This window comes from Monodelphis domestica, chromosome 8 (genome assembly GCF_027887165.1).
Source record: "Monodelphis domestica isolate mMonDom1 chromosome 8, mMonDom1.pri, whole genome shotgun sequence".
NCBI classification, from domain to species: domain Eukaryota; kingdom Metazoa; phylum Chordata; class Mammalia; order Didelphimorphia; family Didelphidae; genus Monodelphis; species Monodelphis domestica.
In genome coordinates this window covers 18,607,244-18,630,911 of record NC_077234.1, presented here as the reverse complement: position 1 = coordinate 18,630,911, position 23,668 = coordinate 18,607,244, and the positions used below count along the sequence as shown (strand labels likewise).

The 23,668-nt window shown below is 40.3% G+C and overlaps 1 protein-coding gene across 5 annotated transcripts in view; it reads left to right on the top strand.

Moving 5' to 3' along the window:
* The window catches only part of VEPH1 (ventricular zone expressed PH domain containing 1), a 232,780-nt gene that overhangs the window by 10,215 nt on the left and 198,897 nt on the right, over window positions 1–23,668 (top strand). For 4 of the 5 annotated variants that reach the window (XM_007502316.3, XM_001363287.4, XM_007502315.3 and 1 more), the window contains 2 exons: window positions 6,186–6,474; window positions 16,282–16,497. In XM_007502316.3, coding sequence (XP_007502378.2) covers window positions 6,337–6,474; window positions 16,282–16,497 — 354 coding nt within the window. In that variant the 5' untranslated portion in view covers window positions 6,186–6,336. Of the gene's footprint in view, window positions 1–6,185; window positions 6,475–16,281; window positions 16,498–18,770; window positions 19,094–23,668 lie in introns of those variants that run through there. The other variant, XM_056807612.1, reaches the window with a different exon arrangement.

Below are 23,668 nucleotides of genomic sequence, written 5' to 3'. Positions count from 1 at the left end.
GTCTAATAAGATAATGTTTACTAGAGAGAAGGGTAAAGTCTTACACTTTGGTTCTAAATATACACTTTGCAATATAAAGTAGAGAAGGTGTGGCTGGCCAACAATTTGCCTGGACAAGGTCAGAGGGACCAAGAAGGGCTGTGAGCTCAATGGGAGCCAATATTTTGTTATGGTAGAAAAGTGTCCAGGATAAGATGGGTTAACTCTGGCCAAGCCAAGTGACATCTGCTATTGTCATGTCCAGTTCTAGGGCCACATTAATAATCTGGAGTATGTCCAAAAGGGGTAAAGGGGAGCAATGGAATGATGACTGGCTGAAGGACCTGGAGGGTTTAGCATGGATAAGATAAGACTTGTTGAGGGAATTATTAATACTTATTTTTTAAAATTTTATTTAATTAGATGATTTAGAATATTTTTCCATGGTTACAAGACTCATGTTATTTCCTTCCCCTCCCCCCACCCCTTTCCTGTATCTGATGCACTATTCCACTGGGGAATTACTATTATTTAGCATTTATAGAGCAGGGCAGCTAGTTAGTGCCATAGTATACAGAATGCCAGTCCTGGAGTCAGGAAGATTCATCTTCTTGAGTTCAAATCTGGTCTCAGATACTATATGGGTGACCCTGAATAAGTCACTTAAGTGTGTTTGCCTCAGTTTCCTCATCTGCAAAATGAGCTGGAGAAGAAAATGGCAAACTATTCCAGCATCTTTGCCAAGAAAACCCCAAATGGGGCCATGAAGTATTGGACATAAACAAATTATAGAGCTCTTTAAAACTTGTAAAATACATTACATATATTAACTCATCTGATCCTTACAATGTTGTGCTATTATTATTTTCATTTTAGAGGAAATTGAGGTAAGCAAATTAAATGACTTGCCCAAAGTCACACATCTAGTAAGAGACTGAGGCAGGATTTAAACTCAGGTCTTCCTGCCTCCAAGTCCATAGCTCTGTGTACTATGGTGCCATCTAGCTGTCTGAATTATTTTTAAACTATTAACTATTTTTTATATATTGTTATATTTAATAACTATTTTCAAATATTTGAAAAGGAATAAGACTTCTTGTTCCCCAAAGATCTAAAGAGGTTGAATGGGTGGAAATCACAAAGAGGTCCAAGCTGAGGAAAATATCCCCAACAAAGTCATCCAAAAAGTGAAATGGGCAGTAAACGGTCCCCTTCTCAAGGAGGGACAAACGCTGAATGATCACTCGTTGGGTTTGCTGTATATGGGATTCTTTTAGACTTAAATGATCTCAGAGACTCCCAATAATTCTTCAGTTTTATGATTCTGTCTGTCATTTAATAGTTGAGGAAACAGGGGCTTTGAGAATTAAAGTACGTTGACTATGATCATACAGCTAGTAAGCATGGGAGATCCAAGAGAGAAAGATAAGACAATTTGGCTATTTCAAATTCAAAAGCCAATATAGAGATAAAATTAATGAAAACAGAATTAGAATAGAAACTGCAGAATGGGAAAATGATTTTTATCACATAAAATGAGCTAATAATCTAATAATACTCATATAAAAAATATACAGCAAATTGGCACAAATAAGTTACAGAGAACCCCTCTCCAATACTTAAATTGTCAGAGGATATGATCTTCTTTTTGTTGTTGTTTGACTTACATTTTTTTCAGTGAACAAAAAATGGATATTCTCTCCTTCCCAGCCCATTTCCACCATTGCAAAAGAGAACTTTTGAGATAAATATGTAGTCAACCAAAAGAAATTCTTACATTGCTGTGTCATATATTATATGTGATATGTACTATATATACTACATATTACATAATATAAATTTATGTAAAAATTATGTTGTATTTTTGTTTATAGAATATAAACATTCTGTAATCTGACTCTACCACCCCTCTGTCAAGAGGAGAATAAATAGTCTGTTATCATAGATTTTCCTGGAATTATATTTAGTCATTGCTTTAGTCATAGTTCTTATAACTTTTAAAGTTGTTTGTCATTACAGTGTTCTGGTGATTATATAAACGTCCTCCTGGTTCTGCTCACATCACTCTGTATTAGATCAAACAAGTCTTCAAAGGTTTCACTGAAACGATCCTTTTCATCATTTCTTATAGCATAATAGTATTTCAACACATTTATATACCATAAATTGAAATGAACACTTTTCAATAACAAAACTACAAAGTATAAGTTACCAAATTGAAACTAATAATAAGAGAAAGGTAAATCAGAAAAACTTAGACTTTACACTATTCAAATTGTAAACCATGGTAAAAATATATATATATATATATATATATATATATATATAAATAGTTCATGCTCAAATATCTGGGAGAATGCAGGAACACTAATGTACTGTTGATGGAGCTTGTGAAGTGGATCAATCATTGAGGATATCAATTCAAAATTGCTTGAGAAGAGTGACTGAACCATCTATACATGCTCTTTGACTTCCTATTGGGCATATGTCTGATGGAAACAAAGGGTCAATATTTACTACTTTATTCATAGCAAAAGTTGTTTCCTGTATCCTAAAAAAGCCCAAACATCCTATTACTTGAGGTAAATCAGTGTATAGTATAAAAATTTGACCTCAAATACTTTCCAGCTGAGTGATCATGGGCAAGTCACTTAATCACAGTTGCCTTACCATTTTTTGGTTTTGGAACCAATACACAGTATTGATTCTAAAACAGATGGTAAAGGTGTTTTTTTTTTTTTTTGAGTACTATTAGATCTCTGAGAGCTGTCATCTTCTATTTCTTCCACCCTTGGTGGCTAACTCCATGAAAAGACTGTCTAAACAGAGGTACATTGGGTACCTCTTCTTCCCTCTTCTTAACCTCCTACAATTCAGCTTCTGACTTTTTTTCATGCCATTTAAACTATTCTCTCCAAATTAATTGGTTTCTTTATCACCAAATTCAATCATTTTTCTCAATCTTCCTTTTTTAAAATCTCTATGTTTAAGACTATAGTCTTAGAGACTATAGTCTTAAATATAGTCTTAAACACTGTCATTCACCCTTTTCTCCCTGCTATTTTCTTCTTTATGGGTTTTTGAGTCACTAATCTCTCCAGTTTCTTCTCCTACCTAACTAGCCTTTCCTCAGTCTTCTTTGCTAGATCCTCATGCAATATCCTGCTTTCTAATCATAGGCGTCTCATAGGGCTCTCTCTTGGATGTTCTTCTTTTCTCTTTCTGTACTATTTCACTCAATGATTTCATCAGTTCCCATGAATTTAATTCTCTGTGCTGATTCTCAAGTCTACCTACTCTGCCGCAACCTCTCTGCTGACATCCATTCTCACATCTTCAAACTACCTTTCAAATATCTCAATTGGATTTCATCAGACATTTTAAAACTCAAGATGTTAAAAAATGAACTTTTTTTCACCCCAAATTTTCTTCCCTTTCAAACTTCTCCATTACTGTTGAGGGTAAGTAACACCATCCTCCTAATCCCTCAGACTCATAAACTAAGATTCATCCTAGATTCCTCATTATCCCTCACCTCCCATATCCAAGATACTGCCAAGACCTCTGTTGATTTCACTTTTCCATCATCTCTTGTTGGTTTCACTTCTATAACATCTCTAGTTAATTTCACTTCTTCACCATCTCTTGTCAGTTTCATCTCTATACTACTTCTTGTGACTTTCACCTCTTCCATATTTCTTGTTGGTTTCACCTCTGGATCATCTCTTGTTGGTTTCACTTCTGTGCCATCTCTAGTCAACTTCATTTCTTCAGTATCTCTTGTCAGTTTCACCTCCTCAATATCTCTTGTTGATTTCACTTCTGCAACATCTGTCAATTTCACCTTTGAAACATCTTGATTTCCCATCTACACCATCTCTCCAATACAGCCCCCTTCTCTACCACATTAGATGGTGAGCTCCTTGAGGGCAGAGACTATCTTTTGCCACTTTTTGTATCCTCAGCATTTGTCAAAGTATCTGGCACACAGTAGGCTATTAATAAATATTTATTTACTGACTGACAAAGAACTGGAAACAAAATGGGTGCCCATTGATTGGGCAATATAAAAAAAAAAACAACCAGTGTTATCTGGTTGTATTATTCTGCATAAGAAAATGGCAAATGTGAAAGAATGAGAGAAACATAGGAAGGTTTATATGAACTGATGCAAAGTAAAATAAAAAATATCAAGAGAACAATATCCATAATGATTACAGCAATATAAAGGAACAGATCACTAAACTGGAAACTGAAATTTGAATGACTGAAAAATTAATCAGAGTCCTGGAGAACAGATAATAGTTCTTTCTGCAACACAACAGAAATTCAGGGGGCTTCTAGGGCAGACTATGGTATATGCTGTTAATTGTCAGCCCTCTATCAAATTATTTTATTTAAATACTTTCCTCATATGAAAGGGCTCAATATGGTATTATGGTAAAAATGTCTGTTATAAAGACAAAAAAAATGTCTTGGCTTTACATATATAAGAAGGAATCCAAATATAGATCTCTAACTTCAAGTTCACTGACTTTCTATTTAAATATTTACCTCTCATAGACCAGATTTTGTTTTAAATTGAAGACTTTCAATATTTTTTACCTAAACTATTTGTATAAAGGTAATGAAAATTTCAAATATTTGGCTCCTGGGTAGAAATGTATTGGCCATCTAATATAGCTGAAGCCTTCATAAGAAACTATGTTATGGGGTCCAGAAGTGGAATTAATTTTTTAGTAGTATTAATTTTTTATTGGAAAATGCTTTAAAATATAAGATTATTGATTAATCAAAGAAAAATGAATTGGTGTTAAAGTAAGTGTAAGTGACATCAAATAGGATTTTTCAGGAACCTCATGGTTTAGAGTAATTGTTGTTGAGGCTCAAATAATTAAAAGATAATGGATCCAGGACTTTGGCTATAAATGATATCATTCAGTGGTGTGATATGGCAGCCAGAAAACTGTAGCAATCCTTGAGGCTCCATTAAGAGGGTCATAGTGTCCAAAACTAGGGGAGTGAGAGTACTGATGTGTATACTCTGTCTTGGTCAGAACATGTGTTCATTTCTGGGTAGTACCTTTTAAGAGGCTATTGATAAGCAAGGGAGTATCCAGAGGACAACCAATATGTGGAAGGGTCACAAATTCAGATTATTGAAGATCAGTTGAAGCAACTGGGAATTTTTAATCTGCAGAAGAGATTGGGTGGGGAAGGAAGAGCTATCAAGTGGGAGATGGATGAGATTTATTCTTGAATCCAGAGGGTAGAACCAGAAGCAATATTTAGGAGCTGCTGAGAGGCAGAGTTTGACTCTATAGAAAGAAAACAATCAATAACAATCAGAGCAGTCCCTCATTGGAAATGGCTGGGGTGGGGGGAGTGTGGAGACAAGAAGAGGAGTGGGAAGGAGGAAGATGGGGGGCAAGGAGGAGAACAAGAAGAGAAACAGAGAGAGGGGGAGAGAAGAAGGAAGGGAGAAGAAGAGAGAAGAACGTCTGGCATTGTGTTAGGTATTGAGGATAAAATAAAAGGTTAAAACCCAACCCCTGCCTTCAAGGAGCTCACAGTCTAATGGAGGAGACAACATTCAAATAATTACACTCAAAGAAGATATATACCAGATAAAATGGAGATAATCTCACAGAAAAGGCACTAGCTTTAAGGAGGATTAAGAAATGGTTCTCATAGAATGTGAGACTTTAGCTGAGACTTGACAGAAGCCAGAGAAACCAGGAGATGAAGATAAGGTGGTAGAAAATGTTGAATGTGGGGAATGATCAGTAAAAATGCCAAGTCAGGAGATGATATTAATATAAGATATTAAAAATGCACTAGACAGATAGACAGACACAAACACAATTCCTAAGCATTTACTTTATCAGGCACTCTGCTAAGCAACTGGGGATACAAGACCACCACTGTTCTCAAGGAGTTTACAGGGGCTCCACCTCACTTCAGGTTTTCAAGTACAATCTAGAGGATTGGTCTAGGGACCAACTGGTCAGGGCAATTCTTATTCAGGAATGAGTTGAGTTCATTGGCCTCTGAGATCCCTTTTAACGCTGAAATTCTGAGACTCATTAAAAAAAAAACAACACTTTTTAAAAAGCATCTTTTTTCTATTGAGACTGCAAGTCCCCCTCTAAGCCTCCTGCTATTTTGCCAATTTCCATAATAAATCATGTGTTTCCCCTTTTCAGAGTGGATCAGAAGAAACCTTCAAGCCCAAAGAAAAAACTAGCTTTCTAGGAAAACGTCGCGCCTCCCTTGCTATGTCCTTCAATGCTAATAATCCTTTCAAAAGGAAGCCCGTGTATTTAGAAGTAGAGTTGATTCACACTGGGCACCGCCATGCATCATCTGTTCCGACTGGTTTTGGGACAAAAGGATCTTTCCCGTGCTGGGGACCTCTTCTCCTTGAATGACTCAGAGATTGAAGAAAGCCTGTCAGAAGCTTTGGAACAAATTAAAATAATTAGCTCATCTTCAGTAAGTAACACCGTTTCTTGGATGGGGTTCCTGATATTTTCTGTCATGTAGCCAAATCGTGAGGAAAATAAAATATAAGGAAGGTGAATGACACAGATCAAAGCTAGGAACCTTGGGGAAAGAACCTTCACTCTGTTCTGCTCAAGACATCTGCAGGGGATGGGGAAAAAGGACAGAGAGGAGTTTTAGATCTTGACTCCACTGGGCTGTTTTAGTCTGATTCTGTAGAAAGAATTAACAAGGTAGCCAGTGACTGATGTCTTGGTGCTCGACTGTGATTGCCAGACAGCCTTCTGTTCACTCTTGGAGAACAGGGCTTTGGGGATTACAGAACATATTTCAGATTTCCTGAGCCTTCTTGGCAAAGAGCTATTTCTGTTAAATGGAGAGAGAGAGAGAGCACAGAAATTCAGGATTTTTGTCCTTTGAAGACTAGCCTGCTCAAGTGGCCCAGTGAAATCAGCTCAACAAGAATGGATTTGGGCTGAGGTCTAAATATCGAATGGAGATAAAGGGACAAGAACAAAAGTCATATTAAAAAGAGAACAAAAGTAACTAGCATTTATCAGATCCCTGCTATGTGCCAGGCACTGTGCTAAGAGATGAGAATACCATGAAAGGGAAAAATCAAATCTCTGCTCTCAGGGGACTCACAGTCTACCAATTATGGTGTATGAACAAGATTCCATATATATATATGTAGATATCCTAAAGGAATCTTGTTCATAAATATATGAAATATATAATTGTATCAAATATGAAATATGTGAAATACTACATATATATAATTTTGTAGGTAATCTCAAAGAGAAAGGCATTAAGATTCAACAGGCCTTGGAAAGGCTAAAACTTTAGCTGGGACTTGAAGGAAATCAGGGAAGTCAGAAGGTGGAGGTGAGAAGGAAGAGGAATCCAGGCCTGGGAGTCAGTAGTGAAAATGCATGGGGTTGGGCAATGGCGTATTATGTTCTATGAACAGCAAGAAGGCCAATATTATTGGATCAAAGAGTTAGTCCAAGGAGGAGGGGAGGAAGGGATAAGAGGACTAAAATGGTATGGAGGGACCAGGTTATAAAAGACTTAAAGCTAAACAGAGAATGTTAATCCTGGATTTATGAGGGAGATACTGGACTTCATTGAATTAGGAAGAAGAGGTGGAATGTTGATATGGTTGTGTTTTAGGGAAATTATTTGACAGCTGAATGGAGGATGAATTGGAGTGTGGAGAGACTTGAGGCATGCAGACCTACCAGTAAACTTGCAGTTGTCTAGGCAAGAAGTAGGGGGGAAGAAAGAGTGAAGAGTTAAATAAAGGTAACCCCTAGGTTACAAGCTTGAGTGATTGGAAGAATGGAAGCAATAGTCAAGGTAGAAAGAGGGGAGGGGTTGGGAGGAAAGATATTGAAGTCTGTTTTGGACCTGAGTTTAAGATATGTATGGCACATCTAATAATCTTCCCATCAGCCAAAGTGGCAGCTACACACTGTGTTTAGGGACAGAGATTCTCTCCTTCACATTTTCTTCTGCCTTTCTGCTCAATCAATCAACAAAATTTTCTTGAACTCCTACTCTGCGCCAAACACTTTGTTGAGGCTATACAAAAAAAAGGGAAATTCCTTCAGGAAGCTTATAGTCTATCTGTCTTGTCTTATTGTCCTGATGCCTTCATTACTTTGTATAATTAGTCTTACATAGTAAGACAAGCCAATTTCTAAATATACTGAAATATATATCTAAATATACTGAAAATAATTACAAAAAGAATACATGGTCATTTGGGGCAAGAGGGCAAGAGGCAAGAGGCCACCAGTGGCTGGTTCATCCTTCCTTCCTTGTGCCCTTTTAATCTTGTTGAGTTCTCTCCTTCTCAGTACGACATTTCATTTACATATATATAAAATGATCTAAATTTATTCATCATCCTTCTTCCTCCTCTCCCCGTATGAACAAAATACATTTCAAAAGCACTTTCTAAAGAAAATGACTGACAATGTAAAGAGAAACACGATTTAAAGACAGCAGAATGCTGATTAATATAGTGACAAATTAGGACTTCAAAGGACAAATGGAGATGTCTACCTCCCTCCTCTTGACAGGGAAGTAGTGGACTCTAGTTGCTGGATGAGGCATGCATTATCAGGCATGTATTAGTTTGCTTTGCTGAATTTAATTTTACTTCAAAGATTTAGAGATCAAAGGAACTGAAATAAGTTATCTAGTTATGGAATCATAGAATTTAAACTTGGTTAGAATCATAAGAGATCAGCTGGTCCAGTGCTCTCATTTTGTGTGAGGGAACCAAGGCCAAGAGAAATGAAATGGGCCTTACCAATATCCCACAGGAAACGAGTGGCTGAGTGCGGTTTCAGCTCAGGTCCTCAGTCTTAAAATCCATTGTTCTTTTCATTGTTGAATGGTGCTTCCCAGTTTAATCCCCTTGTTTTCCAGATGAGGAAACAGAGACCCAAAGAGGTATAGAAAACTCACTCAGGAACAGGTAGGGAGATCCAAGATTTGAACCCAGCTCCCTGACTCCAAATCTAGCACTCTTTCCACTTGGTATAAGTGGATGGGAAAATGGGGAAGAAAGTATTGGAAAAGTAACAATGAGTATTTAAGGACATGGGAGAAATTTTTATTTAAAGAAAAGAAAAATGAAGTTGTTGCTGAGCTCCCATGATTGACATTGGCTTTTTAGTCATTCCTGCATCATCCCATCATTGTGCTTCAAAAGCTAGAATGCTCAAACCATCTAGTATCCAATTAGCTCAATGTTGTTTGCCCACAGTTGGCAGAAGTGCCAAATAGGCAAAGGACAGAAGGCAAAAGCAAACCATGATGCCCAGAATTAGCAAATGTGTATATTTTTCCAAGATAAGAGCTCTTGCTTAGGTTACAGTTAAGAGACCTTTCAAAGGGCTGTTGGCAGCCAACAATCCAAGCTCTCCATGTGCTCTCACTGGCTGCCATGAATACTCTGAATCACCAATTAAGGAATGGTCCAAATGCTCCCCTTTCCCAGGTAATGTCTTGACAGCAATTATTTTTCCACATTTCTTCCCACAACATTAATCAAGTTAATTTGTCTTGAGATGCCAGTTGTTTCTACTTTCTGAATATTGCTAGTTTTCTAGCCATTGCTTCCTTCCTGTTCCACTGGGAACAAGTTGGCTGAAGGAGCCCTTGATTTTCAGCTCTGTAAAGGATTAAGCTTTAAATCATGACATATCAACAAAATGGCGACTGAACATGGTGGAAGAAGGGAAGGTGGTTTGTTCGTTTTTCACATTGGAATTCCCTAGAGCCCAGTAGACTCACTAGAGGTCATTCATTTTCAGGACCTACTTACTATTCCTGAGCTGCTGGGTACATTTCAGAAGTGGGTGAGATCTTGATGGGGATAGGGAGAAAGCTGCTTTGTCATCTCCCTAAGGACCTGACCTGGACAGAAACAATGGCACCTCTTCATCCCCAGTGCTGACACCTTCTGTCATCACCCAGTGAGGTGAGCCCTGGAACAGAGCTTGGCATTTTCAACATAATTGAGCTCATTCTGTGCCATGTCTACATTCTACTTTCACCACAGTCCTAGAGACCTACTCTGTGTGGCCCCCTAAAAACTATTCCCAGTTCAAGATCCTCTCTGGGTCAGCATTTATGCAAATCCATAGCCCCCAAATGAATGTTCCCTAAAGCCAAGTTAGATGATTCATGAGTTCAGTGTGAAAAGTATATGATTAAACAGAATGACAAAGTAGTAATAAAGAAATAAAACAGGAAACCAAATCCTGGCACCCACATATGGGCAGCTACTTTCCACCCTGTCAAAGGACACTGTGAGTCAACTCCCATGAACATCCAAAAAGAGTCAGCAAAATCCTAGACATTAAAAGCAGGCATGGTTCAAGCACTGATCGATCCACTCTTAGGTCAGATACTGTTTTCATTTTTGTCTGTAATTCTCAGGCCAGCCATGGTGTTTGAGTACCTTTGTTGTCATTCCTTTGTGTCACTCTTTATCACTCCATTTGGGGTTTTGTTGGCAGAGATTTTGCAGTGGTTTGCCATTTCCTTCTCCAACTAATTTTATAGATTAGATAAGAAAACGAATGCCATCAAGGTGAAGTGACTTGCCCAGGGTCATCCAACTAGTAAGTGTATGAGCTCAGATTTGAACTCCACAAGACTCTTTCTTTCTTTTTTTTTTTTAAACCCTTACCTTCCGTCTTGGAGTCAATACTGTGTATTGGCTCCAAGGCAGAAGAGTGGTAAGGGCTAGGCAATGGGGGTCAAGTGACTTGCCCAGGGTCACACAGCTGGGAAGTGTCTGAGGCCAGATTTGAACCTAGGACCTCCCGTCTCTAGGGCTGGCTCTCAATCCACTGAGCTACCCAGCTGCCCCCCACAAGACTCTTTCTAACTCCAGGCCGAGCATGCCATGCAATATGGTACTACCTAGTTGCCCCAACTAGGTACATACCAGGTGCTTACTCTTATAAGTGCTTGTTGGATGCCATCTGGGCCTGGGTTTCTTGACTTCCCCCATTTTGGATCAACCACCACTCCCCTCAAAAAAGGGGTGAGGTGGACTAGAGACGTTTTCAGATCCTCCCTAATTTAAACCCTGGATTAAAAATAAAAGCATTTTTGGTCAAAAAAAAAAAGTGCTTGTTGGAGTCAGTTGTCTTGTTGAATCTAGCAACTAGTCCAACAATCCAAATCAGGAATCCCCAAGATTCCAGAGAGAAAGCTTACCTCTTGAGAGCATGTGTTTCCAGCAGCTAGGGAAGCCCTAGAAAGATCCCTGCCATGTGTCCTCTCAAACAGAGACTTCCATCCAACTAGACCAGTCCCCTTCATGCAAAATGGTTTAGACTGACCCTAGAGAGCCCATAGCTCTCATGTAGGCAGTTGTTTGAAGGTTCTTTGGTTAGTCATTGGCCAATTTCATTTTTCAGCAACGTCCAACTCTTCATGGTCCTATTTGTGGTTTTCTAGGCTAAGATACCAGGGTATTTTGACATTTCCTTCTCCAGCTCATCTTACAGATGAGAAAACAAAGGCATTTAAATAGGAGTTAAGTGATTTGCTCGAGGTTACTCAGTTAGCAAGAGACTGAGGTCAGACTTGAACTCAGGAGGCTGCGGCTTCTTGACTCCAGGACCAGCTCTCTATCCACTGTGCCACAAAACTAACTGCTTGGCACCCTGAGAGTTGCCAATCAGAGAGTTCTGCTGCCTGGGTGCTGACAGTCCCCTTTACTTGGCCGAGATTGGCCGGTAGGTCTACAGGGAGCTCCTCTGACCAGGTCCAGATAGCGGTCACTACTATAACTGGAAGCAACAGAGAGACCCTTTGTTCAGCCTGTCTTTCCAGATAGTGTTCTCAAAATCCCTGGCCTCCTGGGACTTGCAATTTCATTGATATAAGGAAGTTCCAATGAAGAAACTGCTATCAGTGGAGATAAGCAGCTGCTCTGTAACATATAATCTCAGAGAATTCCCAAGGGATGCTGAGAAGTTCACTGCCTTGCCCAGGGACTCACAGCCAGTGTGTGTCAAAGGTGGCATTTGTTCCTGGCTCTTGCAGAATACAAAGGCCAATTGTCTATCTGCTGTATCATATGGCCTCACCGTGTTGTATAGATCTCTTTCTTTATCTCTATTCATTAGGAGAGAGAGAGGGAGAGAGGGAGACAGATGATTTGTCTGCTCAAGTGCCCCCCCACCATTGCTTCATCTGGACTTGGAGACAACACTGGCTCTCCAAAGACTTTGAGAATGAAGCAGAAACTCTGGGTGGTCCTATTCTAGCAATATGGAAATGCCTGATAATGGATTCCATGTTTGTTTTCTGAAAAACAAATCTCTAGCCATGTGACATTCATCAGCAGAGGGCTGGCCATCAGAGGATGAATTATTTTTTCCCCAAACAGGTCATGAAGACCCTCTAAGATGCAGAGGTGGTCCAACCTGTATAATTGGAAAAACCCTACACACCTATGAAGTCATAGACCCTTGACGGATTGAATGAGGTTGATATGTGTATGGGATGTGCCAAATTACAATGCAAGCCACTCATGGGCATGTGTGTGTGTGTGAGCTATATAATAGTCTGTGTCTTACAAGTCCCACATGAAAGGTAAACAATAGCAGCCATACTGAGATCCTTTTCAAACTGAATTCATATTCCCTACCACAAAGGATTCTTGTTTGCTTCCTTGACCATCTCAAAGAAGGTTTTGAGGGCATCATAGCGCTTTGATTCTCAGGACTCATCCCTGCACACTACTTTGTTCTGCCTCAGATCATAACTATCCCCTCTGCCAGTGAACCCCTGGTAGTGACCCCTCTGCTCTCCAGGTAGCTGAGAAGATTAATTAAGGCTAAGGTAAGAAGTAGGGTCTCTGAGATGTGATGTCAGGGAATCCATGATCTCCCTCTACCCTTGAACACTACTTACCAGTGACTGGGGTTTATTCTTGATCCTATTTGACCATACCAACACCCATACTCTCATCTTGAAAAAAGAATTGCTCTCAACTTCATAGGTCACTGTAAACATGAAAATCTCTAACAATATTTAGTGAGTTTGACATTTCCCCAACTTAAAATGGCTATTGATTCTAATCTCCATGGATGCTGATCCAATGTTCATCTTTATTCATTAAAATCCCAACATCCAGATTCTTAATCTTGTGTGTGTGTGTATGTGTGTGTGTGTGTGTGTGTGTGTGTGTGTGAAAAACATGGATCCCTTTGGCAGCAGTCTGATGAAGCCTGTAGACCCCTTCTCAGAATCTTGTTTCTTGCCTCCATTTATAATTGAAAAGAATGTTAAATTGCACTTAGAGTGAAAATTTAAAAAATGTCATTTTTTTTCCTTCGTCCAAGTTCACAGTCTCTTTGAAATCTATCCATAGACTTAGGAGTCCACAAATCCCAGAAAAACCCCAAGAGTTGATTCTGTCTCTCGTTATCATTATATCATCTATATCTATATTGGTTTCTATGTCTCTGAAAGGCAGTCTGGCATATTTGATAGAAGTTGGTCTCAGAGGTTGGAAGACTTAATCCCTCTTGGCCTCAGTTTCCTTTCCTGTAAAATGAAGGGATAGGACTAAATATCCTCCACCATTTCCTCTACCCCTAGAATTATGATCATATGATCTCTCTCCTTCTTCTTTCTCTAGTTAGGGAGCGAGAACAGGGTGTGTCCTGGAATGTGAAATCTGGAAAGCCCTCATTGCAAGGTCAAGTGTTTGGCCAGTTTGGTCAACTCACTCCTAAGCCTTAACCTCCCCCCTGAGACTGTTAAACAGGGTTTCCCTTTCTCTTGTGTGATGAAGAGAGCAGCCACCCATTTGAAGTAGCACACATACATTTCCCTTTTTAACAAGCATCTCTGTTCACTGTGTTACATGGGGAACATTGTGTTGTCACTGAACAGAAATTCTCATAAAATTTGTGTTATTTGATTTAATGAGAATCCAAGTCAGAGCCAGGTTAGAATCTACATGATGTGATTTTGGAAGAAGCACCTCTTCATGTCAAGTGACTTACACAGGGAACAGTGATTATTTGTGGAAGGACAGCATTCCCTTCTCGGGGCTAGGGAAGGCTTCTTGGTGGAGGTAGCCCAGGAGCTGAAACTTTGAACGAAGCCAAGGGATGATAAAAGGAGGGGATGGGAATGGAGTAAACTCCAGGAGAGGCACGTTGGCAGGAGATGCAGAGCCAGCTCACATTTTGGTAGCATAAGTAGAATGGGCTGATGGTGATGTAAAGTGTAGGAAGGTCAGACTGGAGGCAGACTGAGGGGGGCTTTAAATATTGAGGTGGGGAATATGTATTTTATCCTAAAGTCAGTAGGGAATCCTGAAAGTTACCTGACCAGGAGAGGGACATAGTGAAACTTGCACCTTAGAAAAAAAGTGTAGTGACTTTGTGAGCGATGGATCGGAGAGTGGAGAGACTGGAAGTAATGAATCCTTCCAACTGGGTGTGAACCAGCATAATAGCCAAAGATGCCACACACACACACACACAGGCAGATCTATCAGACTATGGGATATTGTATCATTTGCCTATTAACTCAGTATTCCTGCCCCAGGGATCTTGAGAAAGAAGTTGAGGCAGTCCCTCCTATATACTGGGGATTCCCAAGCTACTATGGATGATTCACTTAAAACAGACAAGCCCTCATTGGAATGTCCCTTTCTTTATCCTGCTTTTGTCACTGAGAACTTTGGTTGTTGTTTGGTCCTTTCAGTTCCATCTGACTCTACATGAGCTCAGTTGGGGTTTTTCTGGTAAAGATACTGGAGTGGCTTTTCCTTTCCCAACTCATTTTACAGATGAGAAAACTGAGGCAAGTATGATTAAGTGCCTTGTCCAGAAAGACACAGCTAGTTAGTGTCTAAGTCTAGATTTGAACTCATAAAAGTGAGTCTTCCTAATTCCAGGCCTGACATTCCATCCACTGCAACACCTAGCTGCCCCGGGCAGCATTTGCCACAATGCTGTGTAACTATAACAACCAAGGTTGGCCTGCTGGAGGAGCTGACATAAATGCATCTCCTTCCCCTCTTTGCAGACCTAGGATTCGAGGAGGGTGGGTAGCCCATGTCCTGCTAAGACATCACTGATGCAATGGTTGCTTTGCCCCAGCTTTTTCCACCTTTGCTACTAGGGCTTTGCTGGGCAAGGTGAAGCTGGGTATACTTTTTAAACTCTTACCTTTTGTCTTAGAATCAACACTGTGTGTTGCTTCCAAGGCAGAAGAGCGCTAAGGGTTATGCTAAGTGATTTTTTCAGGATCACACAGCTAGGAAGTATCTGAAGCTAGATTTGAATCCAGGACCTCCCTTCTCTAGGCCTGGATATCAATCCACTGAGCCACCCAGCTGCCCCCTGAAGGGAGATGTATTACATGTCTACTCTTCTTATCATAGAAAGTAGGACTTTAACCAAGACTCCAAGGAAACATGGGAAGACACAAGAGACCTCAATGAGAAGGAAGAGAGTTCCATGGATAGGAAATAGAGAAAATGGCCAAAGTCAAGATATGGATTATAGTATATTCCCACGTAGGAGTTTTTAATTCTAAATCAAAAGCAATATCATCAACCTTACTCCAACACCATTGTATAGTTAGAGTCTAATGTTAGCCATTGGATAATTTTGTTTTGAATCACTGAGAAACTTGATATAAGGTAGACCCAAAGCCCAATGGTTTTGCTGGATATCTCTATGTAATAATAAAGGCATGCTTCTAGGAAACAGAAGAAAAAGACCTCCCCCAGCTTTGGTTTTGTCTCTGCTTCTCTACCTTTGGCCACTCACTGGAGAAGAGATAAAAACAGGATTGGAGCTAGGAATCTCAGGGAAGCCAAGAGAGTTTCTTTGGGAAGACAGTTGTTAGGGTGAAGGTTGCCCAGAATTTGTTAAAATCTAGCTGTGATCTCCATGACACTAAATCATGCTCACATCTCTGAAGTATTCTTGAGGAATTTGGGGAGGCATTCAATCAGGGCCCATTTTCCTGTTCTCCCCAGTGCTCTTGACTTGGATCTCAATCATTTCATCAGAGAGCACATACTTTGCAGAGCTAGGTGACCCCACACTGACAATGTGGCTAGAAATTCCAGGTGGTAAGCCCCAAGGGGCTCACAAAGCCCTTGAGTGTTCGGTAATGAGGGGGAAAATACGTTTGCTAGAAATAGTCCAAAGGCATGGTCTCCCTGTGGCTGGCAGCCAGTGGGATTAAGAGAACGATTTGCTCAATCCCTGCTCTCCTTCTAAATAGGACTATCAATCCAATGGCGATGACCAAGCCGTGGTTGAGATTTGTATCAGTCGCATTACAACAGCCATCAGGGAGACTGAGTCCATCGAGAAGCATGGCGAGGCCCTCGTGGCTCTCTGGGAGTCCTGCCTGGAGCACAACCTCAGACCATCAGGAAAAGATGAGGACACACCCCATGCGAAAATTGCTTCTGATATCATGAGCTGTATTTTGCAGGTACGTCGCTGCTTTCTCCCCTAGACATAGTTCTATCAAGGAATATCAAATGAAAAGCTTTCATGAAGCACCTCCTGTGTGCCAAGCACTGGGGGGGACAAAATGAGGCACAAGACAGTCCCTGTGTTCAGAGATCTTATGAGAGTTTGCCTTCATGACCTTTACTCCTTAGAAAAACTGGTCCTCTCTTGGTTCTTCACATGCAGCTCAGATCGCCATCTTCCCTCTTCCCTTTTCCTTCCCTCTGGCCATGGCCATAATGCATTCCTGCTTTACCATTGACTCATGGAGAGCTGCATTTCCTTCAAGCACGTTTCCCACAGGAAACCTTTCCTGATCTTCCCAAGTCCCTGTGCCCAGCCTCCATCACTATCTGAAATTTAAACATGGTGTAGAGATGGTGTCCCAAAAATCTTTGGGCACTTTTTTAGCTTTAATAAATCATTTTTTAAATAAATCAATTTTTAAATTTTTATTTTTAAAAATCATTTAAAATTTTTTTAATTTCAATTTTAAAAAATTTTTAATTATTTTTTTTTCATTTCAATTAAAAAAATCATTTTTGACAATATCAGAGGCATAACCGAGTTTTAATAGCTTAAAACTGCCCTAAATGTCCTTTTGGGATACCCTGTATACCTTCCCTTCATCCTATATATGGTGCTATGCATCTTCTCTGATCAGTTATAAGCCCACTAAAAGCAAGGGCTGTTTGATCTTTTGGGTTTTGAATCTCCACTGCTTGCCACAGTCCCTGACACATAGAAGGTGCTGTAAAAGTTCTTGTTGGCTCATGAAGACAAGCATGAGATTTTTTTTTTTTTTGTAAAACCCTTACCTTCCGTCTTGGAGTCAATACTGTATATTGGCTCCAAGGCAGAAGAGTGGTAAGGGCTAGGCAATGGGGGTCAAGTGACTTGCCCAGGGTCACACAGCTAGGAAGTGAAGCATGAGATTTTTAATTCAGCTTGCTTGTCAGAAGATTCAATTTTGGTTTGGATATTGCAAGAAAGTGCCTTCATGCCTTCAACAGCTGAGCAAAACAGTAATGAATATTTGGCCTGGATACCTTCAAAGACTCCAATTTCATTTCTTAGGGCGATCTCTCCGCTAACGCTGATCTCAGCCCCTCCTTTTCCTCCCACCCTGCAAGGGTATCAACGGCATTTTACTGTATGCCCTTCTCATCCCATTGGAGTCTTGAACGACTCCTCATAGATCATGGGATCAAATAATTCAAAACTTAATTGACTTTTGGGACTGCCTTGTCCAAACTGCTCATTTTAATAGAGGAGGAAACAGATCCACAGTTGGGCAAATGACTTGCCCAAGATCACACAGATGATGGGCAAGATTTGAACTTGGATTCCCTGACTTAAAATCGAGGACACTTCATTGATTTGCTGGATATAGATCTCAGAGATGCAATCAATACATGTGACTGATCAGGGAATAGACTGTGGTCTAATGGATGGGGGCCGGGGTGATTGGACAACAAAAACCCTGGACTTTTATTGAGTCCTTGAATTCTATTTGTGATTCTGTTAATTATTCCTTGTTTAAAACATTCATCTGAAAATGAAAAGATGAGACTGAATAACCTTTGGGGCCATCCTTTCTAGTTGTGAATTCTATCATAAAGCACGAGGCCAGGCACCATGGGATACTGTAAAGAAGCGTAATCAATGGTCCCTGCCTACAGTCTCATTGAGGTGAAGATGATTCGTGCCTGAAAATCTACCAATATAAGGCAACGTTTGTTGATAGAATAAGTACCAAATGAGTGACTCTGCAATATATACATGTAAAATGAATGCAGATTGAAACATTGCATTTTTCACTTGATTTCTTCCATGAATTTTTCTCTAGTATAAACAGTATATTTTATCTCATAATATGACAAACAAGGAGTTACGTATTATACGATTATATTTGTACAACCTATATAATATTACCTCTCTTCTTGGAGAGGGTGGGAAGGAGAGGAGAAAAGGATGAGAAAGATTTTGGGATATAGCTAATGTGATTTTTTTGTTTCTTTCGGATGAGCACATTTATTATGATTTATTACATAATGATAAACTACATGGGGACTGCCCCCTAATTGGTTTTTGTCAATGCGCCCAGCAAAACATTGGTTTGCTGTCTTTCTCTCCCTTCTATTTCCCCATATTTACAACTATTATAATTCTCCTCTTAGTGGGAAAAAATTTTTGTATACACTTACAGTTAGAAATTTTGGGGGTGCAGTATGCTTATGTTTAGTGATCAATTGGGGAGACTAGTCTCCCAGTCATCATCAGGGAGGATTGTGAATTTTAAAAGTCTCCATCTTGGTCTAGCACCCAAAAATTGTGCACACCCACACTACACAGGCATGCGCTAGTCAATGACAAATCAGAAATAACTAACTGCCCACCTGGGCTGTCCTAAGCCAAGCTAGAGCCAACCATTGGATTTTGTGAGACACAGGAAGTGAGGTAGGGAACAGCCTCTGAGATTCGCTCACTTCCTGTGGAGAGAGCTAGAGGCCAGTTGGTGTTAGGAGCTTGAACAGAGAGGACCCCCGCAGACAGCTTTCCTTCAGATCACTCACGTGAGTTAAGGACTGATTCTTTCCACCTGGGCCTTTGGGCCTAAAACTCCCTCTGCCTTGGTCAGAGGTTGAGTAGCCCCTTTCCCTTTTCTCTTCTCTCCTTCTCTCCCTATCCTTTTCCCTACTCCCAGTGTGATTAAACCTCCATAAACTTCATTCTGATGTGAGTGTTTAATTTTAGGAATTTCATAAGTAAATTCCTTGGCGGCCATTGTTCAATATTACATAAATCCTGTAGCCACATTTTTAACCATTACAGTGCTCATAACCTCTCCCAGAAGCCTAAAATTTCTACCATTACAATATTACATTATTGTTATGTTATATGTTATGCTATAGTGTGAAATTAGAATCTGTTACCCTAAAAAACTATGATTCCAGCAAGACTACAATCCCCAGAAAAACTACAATTCCCAGAACCCCACTCACTTCTTGTCATTACTATGTGTTGACAGAGACAGGATAAATTGGGAGGAGTTCTGTGTCTAGCTCTCTTTCCTTCCTGTTGGCGGTTTCAGTGGAGCAGGGATTTTTGAGCAGGTAGATTAACTTAGTCACGTGGCTCTATTTTATCAGATAATAAACTTTTATAAAAATAACACTTGAAGTATTGGACATTAATTTAACTAATTGGACATTAATTAATTAAATTAATTGGGCATTAATTTAATAGATGAATAAAAATAAGTAGTAACTCAAAAAAAAAAGGTTAATATGAGTAGAAAAGTCAAGGAAGGTTTCAGGGAGGAGGTGGAATTTGAGTTGATTTTGAGAGATGAACAGGATTCTGCCAGATGGGAAGGTATTTTGACTCCACAAGATATGACTGAATGTGATGCTCTTACATATGAATGACACCTACCTCTCTCTCTGTCTCTGTCTCTCTCTGTCTCTCTCTGTCTCTCTCTGTCTCTCTCTGTCTCTCTCTCTTTCTCTCTCTCTTTTTCTCTCTCTCTCTCCCTCCCTCCCTCCCTCGTGCTTTCTTGGTCTATGTGAAATCCATACCTGCTTCCATGTCAGCTGGTTCAACCTTTTCAGTTGTTGACCCACTTGTGCTAAATTCTTAGTGGTAAGCCAACCTCCGGCTTCCTGAGTGTTTACCTAGCCAGTTCTTAAGCTCTTCCTAGGAACACTTCAACAATGACTCACCTATCTTCTAGCACACCTGTTCCTCCTTCAAGAATGGGCAGACAAACAAAACCCAGGGTCCCTCACTTTAAATTAGTGAAGAGAAGGCTGCTGCTTTTGTTGAGATCCTAGTGAGTGGATAACTACTTTTTATTAACTATTTAATAACTAACATTGGTTAGACAGCTGGCCTCAAAACACAGAAAATGGCTTCAAATCTCACCTCTAATATGTACAGACTGTGAGACCCTGGGCAGGTCACTTAATTTCTCAGTGACTCTTAAAGACCATAAGTTGCAAAGAAATTGCATTTGTAGAGGCAATTTCCTTCTCTGAGATTTCCCAGGACCAATAAAATCACAGTGCAGTCCCTCTTCCCTTTTAATTCTTACCCTATGCTTTGCTTGATTTAACTCCATGATCATCATGCTCCCCCTGCCGACATCCCTACTCTCTAGCTGTAATGTCTTTCCTTTTTGGATTGTAAGCTTCTTGAGGCCAAGGATTGTCTCTATATTTCTTATTTGTATCCTCAACAGTTAGCATGGTGCCTGGCATATAGTAAACACTTAATAAATGTTTATTGTCTAAAAATAATAAGTATAGAGCTCCCATTAAAAACATTAAGACAAGGCATAAAACCAAGCAAGATAAATGATCTAGATGATCCTTACAAGTCACCAGAGTTTCCCAGACCCACCTTGGTGGCCACTGTCTTGATCTGATCCTTCAAGAAGAGCCTGAGGTTGTCTCTCTACCTAGATGCTAAGAGGAGGCAAGACGTAGAGGAGCCAACTTGAAAATGTGCATAGGATAATGGATTGCCTCTGAGGTGTGGTTTGAGATTTGCCTCAATCAAATCCCAATCATTTTTTCAGTGCATACTATGTGCCAGGCACTGTGCTAAGTGTTAAGGATGTAAAGACAAAGATGAAACAGGACCCACCCTCTAAGAGCTAATATTCCTTTCAAGATCATCTTACCCACTGACTTTTCAGAATGGTTGTACTCACTCTGGCGTATCACACCTAAGGATCACAGTTAGTAGCGTATGGTGGAAAAGACACAGTTCTGAGAGTCAGTCGGGTTAGGTTTGATTCTCAATCCTGCCATTTCCTAATTGTGTGACTTTGCCAAAGTCACTTGATATTTCTTGTGCTCTCTTGCCACACTGTAAATTGGGGGTAGTATTACCACAAACCATATAGAATTATGTAAGAGATATGCTGTGTGAGCTAGAATTTGGAGTGGATTGTGGTTTCATCTACGTGGACAAACCCACTCAAGCCATCCATTGGCCACTGTGGGCATCTCATCTATGTTGTGCCATAACTCCTCTACAGAGAAATTGCCCAACATCATAGAAGCTTTCTTCTAGGTCTTTTAGCATTGTGTGGATGCCATGTCCTGTGGGGAGACTGCTGGCAATCACCCTAACCTCAGGAATTTGTTTAGTATGAATGTCTGACCCAGCACAAGCATGGGGGTTTGAAAAGAAGAGATTTAGAGAAATGTAGAGTTGTCACATAAGAGGCAAGAGTCCTTGTTGATGGTTCTGACTTGGTGCTGATTCAGTTGAGCTGAGTTCCAAGGTCTTCCCTGGTCTTCCTTTTCCTCTTGAGTCATGATCCTCAGGGGGTGACAAATGGAGAAGCCACCAGTTCTGAAAAGGTGGCAGTCTGCCTTCATGTGGGTTTTTTGCAGGGTCAAGGGGGAACTAGATACCACATATCCAACGTAAAGCTTTCCATTAATACACAAAACAAAGAAATGATTGTTTTGGCTTCCTCTACTGAAAGACCTACTATCCACCAGTATTCTCCAATACCCAGTGCCCTGTATTCCTATCTGCCCTATAGCCTCGGCACTTCCTCTTTCAATACTGTCTACTCACCCATGTCTACTCTTTCCACTGAAAAGTGTGTCAGTCTGACCCTAGGTCCACATCAGGGCCACATTGGGCTGTCCATATACCATCTCTCATTTGTTGCAGTGAAGTAAATAGTCTTCATCATGAAATCAAAGACTCATTCCCCTACTTTTCTGATTATAGTCATCTTAACAGGGTTCTTTTTCTTGAACATAAGCCATTCTTGATTTCAAGAGGCTCTCTGCTCACTCCATGGCCCATTGAGTCACCCACCATTTTGATTCTTCTGAGATTTTGGTGTTCTGGTAGTGGTTGAAATTCCCCAAATGTAATTCAGATTGCTCTTGTCCTCCTAGTTAAAATCTACTGAATAGAGTGTTCCTCCAGAAAAGCAGAGCTGAAATTATTCCTATATCAAAAGGTAAATGTTCCTGGGAAAAAATAGGGTACATTAAGCTTTTAGTCATTAACAGCTAAGTATAAATTAGTTTTTGATCAGCATTTGACCTGAGCCTCAAAGACTAGCACATAGGATGGGAAAATGTGGATGGGGGAGAAGGGTGATAGAGATGACTGGGAGATGAGAGTTCTACTGGAGAAGGAAGGACCAGATGATCCCCTTCAAAGTGGGACTGCAGGTGGAAAAGGGACAGGGTAAGGGCACTGTCTTCCTAGAGGGGAGAAAGTAGGACCCCTCAGAAAAGTGGATAGGGGACTAGAAACAAGCCTTGCTGACTTTGCAGATTATTCTAGGGCCAGCCCAGAGCTTGTGGTCATGGTGAACTGGTGGAAATGACAGAAAGGTTCTTTGTAAGGGCAGCATTTATATTTAGTTCAACCTAAATTCCGATGGAGATTTATTGTCATTATTATTATTTTGCTGTGCCCTAAATACCAAGAAAGTGACTCTGTCCCACTTCTAATTTAAGTTGTGGGAAAGGAGGTTGGAAATACTACAAGACTCACCAAATGATTCATTCCTTTCAATTTTTCAATAAAACAAACCAACGAGTCAATTTTCAAGTGATACACTCAGCATTTTCTGTTTGTTTCAACAGGGGTGAGGGAAGGGAAATGACTTTCTTCCATAAACCATTCCCATGTATAAAATGTCTAAGTAGGCAAAGGTCAGAGTCTTCTTCCCCTGCCTTTGACCATTCTTCTGGGTTTGTTTCCTTTCCCATTTGGGAAAAAGGATGATAAGAAACAACATCTATGACAAAAGCAATTCCTTTTGATAGTGTTATCACCTTCAATAATAATAATAATTGGGCAATGGCTTCGACAGGCCAGCTAAACCTTGTGAGGGTAGCCATCGGGTCGTCGACCCCTGGTGAACCAGGGCTTTGCTCACCCAGCATGTGAAGACTGCTTTGGCTGAACAGACAGAAGAAACCAATAAGAAGTTTCAACGGCTGAGAGGGCAACGCAACAAAGCACTGTGGAGTGCTCAGGGAGTGATGGAGCACAAAAGACAACACGGCCATCCAATGCAGCTGAGGAAGTCTCCAGGTATAACGATTTTTCGTGCCACTGGACCCAGGCTTCCAATGCCGAGAGAGTGGGACTGTCTCTGT